Source organism: Protopterus annectens, chromosome 15.part0 (assembly GCF_019279795.1).
Source record: "Protopterus annectens isolate FY-2018-M chromosome 15.part0, PAN1.0, whole genome shotgun sequence".
Taxonomy (NCBI): Eukaryota; Metazoa; Chordata; order Ceratodontiformes; family Protopteridae; genus Protopterus; species Protopterus annectens.
This window is the reverse complement of record NC_056749.1, coordinates 80,974,893-80,987,146: the sequence shown is the minus strand read 5'-3', so window position 1 is coordinate 80,987,146 and position 12,254 is coordinate 80,974,893. Positions and strand designations below refer to the sequence as shown.

At 36.5% G+C, this 12,254-nt stretch overlaps 1 protein-coding gene across 1 annotated transcript in view; it reads left to right on the top strand.

Moving 5' to 3' along the window:
* Nucleotides 1-11,202, top strand: part of LOC122789791 (vimentin-like) — a 308,097-nt gene extending 296,895 nt beyond the window's left edge. The window contains exon 6 of the mRNA XM_044057233.1: nucleotides 10,955-11,202. Coding sequence (XP_043913168.1) covers nucleotides 10,955-10,997 — 43 coding nt within the window. The 3' untranslated portion in view covers nucleotides 10,998-11,202. The remainder of the gene's footprint in view (nucleotides 1-10,954) is intronic.
* The last annotated feature ends 1,052 nt before the right edge of the window (nucleotides 11,203-12,254 follow it).

Below are 12,254 nucleotides of genomic sequence, written 5' to 3'. Positions count from 1 at the left end.
GATTAATTATTTGAGATTCCACATAATACCTCATATGCAATATGACTGCATCTCTTGAAATCCTTTAAAAAGCACCTGCTGTTAATGTATATAATTCACCCTACATTTGTTAATGATGTGAAATTTTTCTTTATCATTTTTTTAATTTATTCTAAATAAAGACTTATTCTATCATTTGTGTTATACACTCCTAAGATGGACTATTTCTTGGGGCCTTGCTGAGGGAGGACCACTTCTGGTTGCAGTTGCTGTATGTTTCCTGTTACAGTGAGTAAGTTCTAACAAGTCACTGTAATTCCTGTGTTTACTCCAGAAGGAGACACATGCTCATTGCTTCCAAACTTGGAGTTAGTGTTAGTTAGATTTCTGCAAGGTAGCCTCTCGGTTCCTACAGTAGCCATAGTGGGAGATATGACAGACCATTCCATTTCTCTCCTGTCTTGAGGCAAGTCTCATAAATGGAAGTAAACTTGAGTTTCTGTTGCATGCTTAACTGGTAACAAATCTGGGGTTAATATTTTTCCACAGCTGCTGTGTCCATCAGCCGCAGGCACAATATGGGTTCAAATATCACTGGAGAAGCATTAGTGGTCCAAGATGAGTATCTCCAGTTGGTGGTTCCTGCATCCTATATACTTCCTGTCTCATACCAGATATGAGCAGCGTGGCCGTATGGAGATTAGGTGTCCCATGGATTGCTGTGTGTCTTTTAAGGGAGGGTGATAAAGTACATGGAGGGATAATGTCTCCTAGTGCAGGTTGTCTGCTTTAGGACAATGCAGCCATGCATCACTCTGTTCATACTGTGACCAACTGTAGGGTAACAATAAAATTACAATCTGAATGTTAGAAATGTTTCTTGCAGGACTTAAACTTAACATTCCACAACAAATCCCTATGGATAACTGGCTCAGCAGCTCAAAAATGTTTACCATCATATCACTCTGAGATGAAAGAGTGAACTTTGGGACCTTGACAGACTTGAATAAAATGCACTGGGTGAGAGGATCTGGGAATTCTTAGATGCAGGCCATGCCAGGAAAATGGACAAGTCAAAAGAAACAATGAGTACATTAAATTTAAAAAATGCACTTATGGAACTTTTGAATTATAACTGTTACAGACTGACAAGTACTCTCATGCCAGAAGAGGATGCAGCAGTGAAATTCAAACAGTAACAAACATTCCTCAGAGCGATTGTGGAAGTGATAAGGTGGTGTTTAAGACAGAGGATTAATAATCCCATCTGAGGGCCTCCTGCCAGGAAGGTCTTCCTCAGGCCGCATTTACAGGAAGCTTCTGTCCGTGAGGACTGATCTTGTCATCACTTCCAGGTGCTTCCTTCTTCCTGGATGCCTCCTTCATGGTTTTACATAATTTTCCTAACCAAGGAATAAAACTACTAACTCTGCATTGAAACTATCTACTAACTAATAATGTAATTTTATTTTGTAAGTTTATTCATTAATTGTATTTACTTGTATAGCAACATGATTTATTAAAATGCCTATAGTGTACTGAACCATGCTATCGTCTTATTGCTAGAGCTTTACTTCTTATTTGCACGTTGTTTACATTTGTTTTTTAAATAAAGTACGTTAAAAGCATTCTTCCTGTCTGCAGCATTCCTAAGCATAATGTTTTTTTTAGTAAGATCCATGAGCATTGAACAGGAAGACGATAGGGCTGAATATTGCTTCAGTGGAAATCCCTTTGCTGGAATATGTATCCTAAGGGACTGATTCTCTGTTCCTCTCTCCCTCACAGCTGTACATTGTACATAATGCCTTAACTACATATGGACATGCTGTTTTTTCAAGGAAAAAAGTCTGTAACATCAACACCAATAACTTCCCAAATAAAGATTTTAAGAAAATATGTGCTTTATTTGAGTCCTTCAGATATGTGTGTATATATATATATATATATATATATATATATATATATATATATAAATATATATACATACACATGTGGTCTCTCACACACACACACACACACACACACACACACACACACACACACACACACACACACACACACACACACACACACACACACACACACACACACACACACACACACACACACACACACACACACACACACACACACACACACACACACACACATACACACTGGTGTGAATTTATAAAGTACAGTGAAACAGGAATACGCTGGATGGAACCCTGAAAACCAGTGGAACGCTGTTCCTGAATCTTAGCCCTGATACCAGAGGGTTCAGGACAGACAAGCTTTTCTGTCCAAAAGATCTATAGAATTTCAGTAGAAGTGCTTAGAGGCACACCATCATGGGCCTAGACAGGTATTCACCACATATGACATGACTATAAAATGTTTTAAAAATAGTTTATTGTCTCCATACTATGAAATGTCCAGAAATATATTTCCTGTTAGGGGAGGCAGGGCTACATTCTTGAACATGGCATAGAGTTCCAAAATCCTAGTTATGACCCTACCCTTCATGCCATGGTTATTTGTGTGTGTGTGTGTGTGTGTGTGTGTGTGTGTGTGTGTGTGTGTGTGTGTGTGTGTGTGTGTAGGGGGTAAACACAGTGTTTTCTGTGTACAGGTTAATTATTTTGATGTGTTGACTGTATATAAACAATTTAATCTCATGCAGTTTATTTCCAACAGTAGTTTTACCATTTGACTTTATTCTTCCACTCAGGCAGGCAATTACCAATACCTTATAAAAGCTCAGAGCTGCACTCTGGAAATCAGTTTGACCTGTTTTGCCTAGATTTTTAATTTGTTGCAGTATGAAATCTGATTGTGAAAACTAATTAGCTGAAAAGGGTCTTTTTCATTAATTTATGTCTAAAATCATTTTTATGTGGCTAGCAATGCCCCATGCTCTCCCTGAGACTATCTCCATTAGTATCTGACTGCAAACAGTGGTGCACAATTATATATCGGACAGCTCTAGGGTTACACAAAATACAGTTATGATCCTTACTTTCTGAAACCTGCTTTAATCTGTTCAGAATAAAGTGACCAGGAGCCTTTCCTGTCACTTAGTGGGAAAACTAATCCTAGATGGAATTGTACCCACTGCAGGACACATAAAGCATGCACACTCCATAAAACATGTACACTCCAATGAGTGATTTTGTGGTTCACTAGTCTACCTACAGCATGTCTTTGGGATATGGAAGGAATAGAACCACAGAAAGAAGACACAATGAAGTTATTTCAGTCAGGAGCTGAAAAACCAAGGTAAATGAGGCAGCAAAGCTAACTGCTGTACCACTGAGCTTCTCATTTCAAGAAAAAACTAAGAAATCTAATGCATTTTATGTATACACACATATATATATATATATACAGAGAGAGAGAGAGACGGATTCACTTTATAATCTCGGAATACTGAAACATCGAATTTCAGTATGTCGAGACTATAAAGTCGAATCTGCAATATACTGAAACCACAAAACTGTGAAAGTAAAAATCGCGAAGTGAAACACACCATACACCACACTACACATACACCAGACTACCCACATTACAAAAAGTCAGCAAGCAAAGGAGCGTAGTAGTGCTGAAGTTGAATTCATCCTCAAGTCTTGGTGAGTACCTTCGTGAGGTGGACCCTGTTTCTCACAAAATCTCACCAAGGCGACACTGATATATAGACTGTTTTTATATAGCATATATCATGGACAGAAGTAAATCAAAAATAAAAAAGATAGCTGGGTGCACAAGATCCAAGATAAAAAGTGCTCAATCCTGGTAGGTGCACTGGTGCAAGGACTGGAAAAAATGACAGTGTAGAATCCTCAAAATACAGAGACAATCCTACAATGAGGCCGGGCCAGGCCAGGCTCAGGGGGAGGATGGCCCCCCTGTTGTAGAAGGAAGTAGTACCCACAAAAATGACAAAAATTGATTGGCCAAAAAAGAGTCATAAAGACAACAGAGAAGACTATTGAGGATAAGAAAGAAATGATGTATTGTTACCATTATGTGAAAAGCCCAGAATTTCCAGACACAAGATATACAAAATGATTAAGAGAGAAATTAGAGGAAAGAAAACATACTTCCGTAGGAAAAACTGTCACAAGCTTCAAATAAAAATTTGCTTTCATTAATACAACTTATTTTTGAAAAACAGTATATAGATCAAGAAAGTTTGATCTCTTTGGAAAAAGAAGCATCTGAGGAAGTGAAAAAATATAAACAACAAAACCTAGAGATATTTGAAAAATATAAAAAAGAAATATGGACATGGGAAAGAAAGAGAGATTGGATATGGTGCAATATTTACGCAAAGGAGAAAGCCAAATTAACTAATATACAGAAGGCAGTTTCAAAGATATTTGAAGAAAAATACAGGCAAAGGCATCCAGATATGGAAATTTTCACAATAAAAAGACTAAAAGCACAAAGATTTAATGTAGAAAAGATGATTAGTAAAATAAAAGTTAAAGAAATAGAAGTTGAAGTTGTGGAACACCTGTGAAGTGAAGGATTTAATGTAGAAGGTCTAAAACAGACTACATCACAGCATAATGGAGTGAGTTCCCAGAATAAGGAAAAGCAAGAAGATCAGGAGACGTGAAGAAGAAATATGGACAGGGGAAAGGAAAAGAGATTTGATATGGTGTAATATTTATGCAAAGGAGAAAGCAAAATTAATTAATACAAAAAGAGCATCACCAAAGATAGTTGAAGAAAAATATAAGCAAAGGAATCTGGATATGGAAAACTTTACAATATAAAAAATAAGAAGACTAAGAGGAAAAGTAGAAAAAGAGATTAACAGAGAAGTCAAAGAAATAGAAATTAAGGTTATGGAACAGCTGCAAAGAGAAGGATTCAGTGTGGAAAATCAAATGCAGAAAGCACCACAACAGGACAGAGCAATGGATATCCAAATTAAGGGGAAACCAGTGGAATAGGAAGCAACAGGTCAGGTGCCATATGAAGATATGTTGGAGCCTTCCACAAGAAACCAGTGTAAACATTCATTTGAAACTAGACAGCAAGGAAAGAAACAGGAAACTGTGAAAACTCTGATGTAGTCAATGTTGAGGACAGGCCAGTGAGTTCCCATATGACAGAACAACAGAAGACATGGGATGAAACTGAAGAGAATGTGTCACAGGAAGATGCTATAGAACTTTCTATAGAATGCCCATAGGAAATGGAAAACAGGGGATGTGCCGTCAGTATGGAAGAAAAGGAGTTAAGAGAAGAGTTACTTGATTTAATAGACAAAGACAGATATATCTAGATCAATGAGAGAAATAGATTGCAGAAGGTTAATAAAACCCCAAAATTCAGAAGCTTGATAAAACAAATGAACACAGTAACACAGACTGTCCATAGAGATCCATGCAATATAACAGAAGTAAACAGAATGTATTACTATGCTGCTAAATTAATAACTGATAAAATTCTACCACGGTAACATAGGGTAGCGAGGGAAAGCGAATACCATGATGGAAATATGGAATAGAGAAAACTATAAAAAAGCTAAGACAGGAAGTGTCATTGTTAGAAGATTATAGAAGAGGGAACAGATCAACAAAAATATTAAGAAAGATAGATTTGATAAAAGCAATGTGCAGTATTAGAACAGACCAGGATCTATTATGCACTACTGGAGATAGCAAACTAAACATTTCAAAACAGGCGGAAAGACTCAGAAGATACGAAGATAAATATAAGGGAAAAGCACAAAATAAGCAATTTGCTGATGACACAAAAAAGTTTTAGAGTGAATTGGGAAATAAGGTAAAAGGAATTGATAGACTGCCAAAAAAAGAGGAAGTAGATACATTTTGGAGAAGTATCTATGAAGATCCTGTGGAACATAACAAAGATGCTAAATGGATAGAAGAAGTAAAAGAAAGAATAAGAAGTTTAAAGGTACAGGATATGGAATGGGATGAAATAACAGCCAGAGAGATTGAAACAAAGTTGAGGAAAGCCTCTAATTAGAAATCCCCAGGCCCAGATGCAGTACCTAACTTTTGGCTTAAAGTATCAACTTCTTTACACAAGGATCTAGCCATGAGTGAGAACTATTTATATGCACACCCCGAACAGATACCGCACTGGTTAACAACAGGAAAAACAATGCTCTTACATAAGAGTGAATCTGCAAGCTACCTTAAAAATTATAGACCAGTAACTTGTCTTCCGACGACGTATAAACTATACACGGGGATTGACGCCGACAGAGTTTATAGTAATTTAGACTCAATTATGGCAGTAGAACAAAAGGGCAATAAAAGAAAGTCATATGTAACAAAGGATCATTTGTTGTTAAATAACGTTATAGTGGAGAACTGTAAGAAAAGGAAGAATGTAAGTATGGCATGGATTGACTATAAAAAAGCATCTGATAGTATCCCACATTCATGGATAAAAGAATGCTTAAAAATGTATAAGGTACATCCTACACTGATTGATTACATTACAGTAACCATGAAACAGTGGCAGACCACTTTGCAATTAAGCCATGATAAAGAACAGATTATTATCCCAGGGATAAAAATCCAAAGGGGGATATTCCAGGGTGACTCCCTGTCACCGTTGCAATTTTGCCTTGCCATTAATCCATTAAGCTGTTTACTTAGCTTAGGTCATGGCTATAATTTGGCTTCTAGAAAACAACAAAGACTAATGACTTCTCATCTTCTCTTTGTCGATGATTTAAAATTGTATAGCTCACCAGATAAGGAACTGAAAGCACAGCTGCAGGTTGTCAAAACTTTTTCAGATTATATTGGAATGTCCTTTGGTCTTGATAAATGTGCAAAAGCAACCTTTAAAAAAGGAAAATTGCAGCACCAGGAAAACATCAGTTTGAGACAAGAATGTGATATAAAAGAACTTGAGCAAGAGGGGGTGTATAAATACTTGGGAATTGATGAAGGATCAGCAATAAAACATGAACAAATGCAAATAAAGCTTAGTAAGGGGTACTTTAGAAGATGTAAATTAATCCTGAAAACAGCATTGACACCTAGGAACAAGATCCAAGCTATAAATCAGTTTGCTCTTCCTGTCCTAACTTATAGTTTTGGAGTGATTGATTGGCCCCAAAAAGTGTTGGATAGATTGGATATTAAAACAAGAAGGATGCTTCATGCTCACCAAATGATTTATAAAAATCAGTGTATACCAAGATTATATATTCCCAGTTCCAATGGAGGGATGGGCCTCCTTGAAATTGATTACATGTATAGATCTACAATCATGGGACTCCACACATATCTACTGACCTCACAGGATCCAAATGTAGTGAAAGTTTTGAAACATGAGGAGAATAAATCTAAGATGACTTCTCTGCTTAATTTAGCAGAAGCATGTCGACGTCAAGCAGGAATGGAAATCAAACCAGAAGTGGATAAAAATCAGGTAGAAACTGAATGTGCCAAAAAACAAAAGAAAGAATATAAGGTGAAGGACCAGATGAGAAGGCAAGAAATGTGGAAAAAACATAAATATAGTAAGTATAGAAAACTTCTGGAAGAGCCTCATGTTGATCAAGAACGAATGCAGGAATGGTTAAGGAGAGGTGAATTTACATCAAGAAATGAAAGGTTAATATTGGCAGTCCAAGATAGTGGGCTACGTACTCGCTGGTTTACTAAGTCCATTGAACATGTGGGAGAAACAGACATATGTAGGTTTTGTGGAATTGAATTGGAAACAGTCACACACCTTATTGCTGGTTGCGACTCTTTAATGGCAGAGGGACTGTATACTGAATAATAATGTGGTGAGATTGTTACACTGGAGATTGTGCAAACATTTTGGTATTGAAGTGGCTGAAAAACACTGGAAACATGAGCCACAGAGAATCATAGAAAATGATGAAGTTTACATCACATGGGATCACCCATTACCAACAGTTCAAAAGATAGATGCTAGAAAACTATATATATATATATATATATATATATATATATATATTTATATATATATATATATATATATATATATATATATATATATATATATATATATATATATAGCTATATATAGTGGTTCAAGAAAAGAAGACAAAAGTAGCATTGATCATTGAAATCCCCACACCTAGTGACTACAGTGTCTTGTGTACAGAGAGACACAAAGTCATAAAATACCTCGATCTGCAGGCAGAAATGAGAGCCATGTGGAAGAAAGATACCCAGACAGTTCCAATAGTAGTAGGAGCAACTGGTCTTATAAAAAAGAATTTACAGTCGTATTTAGATATGTTACCAATTCATATAACACCATACGAATTGCAGAAGGAGTCATTCATTACTGGGCACATTGTGGGTGCTGCGAAGTGCACTTTTGGCTAACATCAAAAAGTGAAACAATACTAATTTCATGAACTTTAATCGTACTTTGACTTAGGAATGGAGTCCATTCCTGTCATGGTATTAGAAACCCAAAAGACTTGAAGAAATTAAAAATGGGAGAAACCAAAAAATAAACAAAAAACACACACAAACACAAAAACACAAATCAACAAACCTACACCACAATTAAGCAGGGGGCAAGCCCCCCTGCACCCTGCTACTTATATATACTAACTCCGAGATCGCACCAAACAGAAAAAGACAGTAAAATCACAACCAGACATTCTGCAGTCCCTTGCGCACACACACACACACACACACACACACACACACACACACACACACACACACACACACACACACACGCACACACACATTACATATATACAAACACCACCACTTTCAACACTTAAACACTCATACCTTTATCTGCCTACCCCAACCCATACGTACAACTTCCAAACATACTCACATACATTCAAACACCTACCCAAAACCCTTACAAAATAGTCACTTACCTTAAATTACACGTAAATCCACACACTAAACCGGACACCATCCACAAAATACATTTCACGGCATGAACCGTAAAACCATAACCGCGAATTTGACATTTCTGGATTTGCGGTTATGCACTTCCGCTATTTTGAACATTCGACTTTATAGTCTCGAAATACTGAAATTCGATATTTCAGTATTTTGAGATTATAAAGTGAACCAATATAGATAGATAGATAGATAGATAGATAGATAGATAGATAGACAGACATTAAATTCCAAAGTGGGTGGTACATACCTTCTTTTTTCACTGTACTTCAGACTGCTGCTTTGTTATGTGAAAGAAGTGCTTTCCTCAAAAACACTTGAAATGATCCTTCTGTTTTCTTTTTTAATAACTATTTCCTCCAGTTTAGACCAGAGTAGCAGAAATTTATCCTGGCAATCAGCAGGTACAAGGCAGGAACCAGCTTGAGATAAGAGGTTAGTCCCTGACATGCCAAACCCACCATTCAGCCTGCCAGCTTGTCTTTCACAGAAACACAGGTTACAGGAAGATCATGAAAAGCGCACATAGAAGGTACCCTTGCTAAGAATCAAACCACTGTGCTTTGAGTGCTATGAGGTACCAGACTTGGAACCACCAGCAGCTCTGGGAACTGCTAAGTGAATATTCGCAGCATTGTGCACCAGACTTTATAAAATATTTTTATAATTAATAAGCTAGAAATCAGCTATAAACAGAATTTATGGATAGCCCTGGTATTTTTCAAAGTTTTCCCAGCAATGGCACATGAATCAAGAGGTAATTTTAGCTCTCTGACATTTACCTAAATCACTGTGAAAGTTGTATATTGTTATAAACCATACATTTAATTTCTTTTTAATGAAATGTGCAATGACCTTTTATGATTATATTTTACCCAGCTTTTGCTACAGTGGTTTACACTGACAAAGTAGTACTCTGGTAAGACTTCTGGGGTGTGTGGGCTTGACATAGTGCTGACAAAGAGTTGATATACCAAGCCGTTGCTGAGTGTTTTGACACAAACTGTGACATTTATAAATAGGGAAAAACCTACTGGACAGCTTAGCAGGCATTTATAGTAAGTATCTGAACATTTTTAAGCCCTTTACATTTTTAATTTGTTCACAGCGCTTTTGAAACTGTTTAAAAATATGTTTTTACTTGTTAGATAACTCAGTCCTAGAAATATTTTTAAGCATAATATCTGCAACTGCAACTATGTTTACTGGCAATGTGAATGACTGACATGTGGGAGGGGTAACCCTGGTGACTACCCATTAACACCCCCCCCCACATATTTATGCCAAACCCAGGTTCTGCGAATATGACACTTTAGTTGATGCCACTTCAACTCCTGATTTTAGAGCTAGAAGAGGTTCTAGACTAGCCAATGAATGAATGAATGAATGAATGAATGAATGAATGAATGAATGTTACAAAGTATCTTTAAATGACTAGGATTAGACATCATGGACATGGTGGAAGGTGAAAAGGCTCCCATTTGCTGACACCTTCCCTATGTTCCTCTACTTTAAATGTATGCAGTTCTCAAATTATTTCTGATAAAATACTGCTCATAAATGCAAAACAAATAAAAATGTACTGGTTCTCACTTTATAGGCTGGTATAGTTAAGCATGCACATTTAGTGTCTGTGAAAATATTTTGTTAAAAACATTATAAAGAAATGTTGCTATATCTTTAAGGCAAATTTGGATATGTTGTGTTTTCTCCCACAGTGAAACTTTTCCTTATGCTGGTTTATTCTTTTATTTCAATAACTCACTCTTTGATGCTCAACTTCATTTAAAGTAGCACAGCTCTGCCTGAGACATGCCTGGGCCATTAATCAAGTACCATGAAGTCATTACTTTAACCAGCTTTTCCTACTTTGATCAGGTGGCTACAGACAGAAAAAAATGTGCCTGGCTAATTAATCAGATTAGCTCATCATATCAACATTTACTATTTTTTACTGTTTACTAAGAAATGCCATCATCTCCCAAAATAGACATAATCCAGTTCTCTTAGCTTGAGCTAATTTCTCTCAGAGACAGTTTTATTATGGATTCATATATTTTTCATGTTTTCTTTCTTTTTAGGGTATATATTGAAGAGGAAAACGACAGGATGGGTCATCTGTAATTGATGAAAGTCTATAATTAGGAACGTTCCGTTGCCATTAGACCTGTCACCCCACTGCTTCAGAGTTATAGCTGCATTGTGGAGTAAAATAACAATTTTTGTTTGCTGTTTGCTTTATTAACTTCCTGTTCCTGCTATCTTTAGTTTATAATATAGAGCAGATACAGCTCAGCAAATAAAGCCACGATATCTAAATATCTAAACTAATATGTTTACATTTCATTGTCTGTGCATTTTTCATTTAGACTTTAGGAACAGTATCTTGCTTCAAAATGCTCTGTCCTGAATGAGATGCAATCAGCTATTCCAGGTGTCAGAATTAGAACTGATCCATAACTAAAGGCACTAATGTTAAGCATCGAAAATTTATGATAGGGAAATGAATATAAACAAGCATAACTTGGCTGGAAAGAAGCCCAGGTACAAACAAGGACTACTTGGATGTAACATTATCTGTATGGGTATGAATGGTGAGCACAGTTCTCACAGCCTTTTGACATTTGTTACAACCATTAGAAAGCAGATGTAAATTAAGCAGGTGAGCATGTTTTCTGATACCTAGGCTTTTATTTATTTTGTAGTTTAACAGTTAGATATATATACACTCAGTGCAAAAGAATGTCCTCTACTAGTGAGATGCAGTTTCCTGGTAGTAATCGCAGTAATTAGATAAATTCAATGATCTGACTTTCCTGAATGAACCCGCGGTTGGTAATTGCGTATGCTCATGTTAATACTTTATTGTATGGATTTGTATTTGATTTTCATGACCTCTTCTTTTCTATGTATAATTATCCCTCACTAGCTGATACTGTATATACTGTACTTTTCCTTTCCCTCACCGTTGCACCTTGGATCTTTATTTTCTCTAAGTCTTTACGTCTAATTTCATCTCAATTTGCATTACTGATTTGTTGTGCTCTGTGCACTTTATCTCATATTGTATTGCATTACATACAAACTGTTCTGTGTACATGTTCTCCTCATGTCGCTAACAGACTATATATTTATGTGTTTGGTACTGCTTGCAGTTGTTTGTTACTGACTTTCCGTGGGATTCGTTAGCGTGTGTACATCTCAACATGCTCCATTCGTGTTAGCACGACAAGCAGAGGTACTGATTAGACAACTAATCCTACACATTCTGCAGTAAGAGAACGTAATGGAATCTAGGATATCCAAAAACAAAAGTTCAGCAAACAAAAAGACGCCCAATGCTGAGAGTAAGGACACTTTAGTTCCAAAAAACAGATAAAA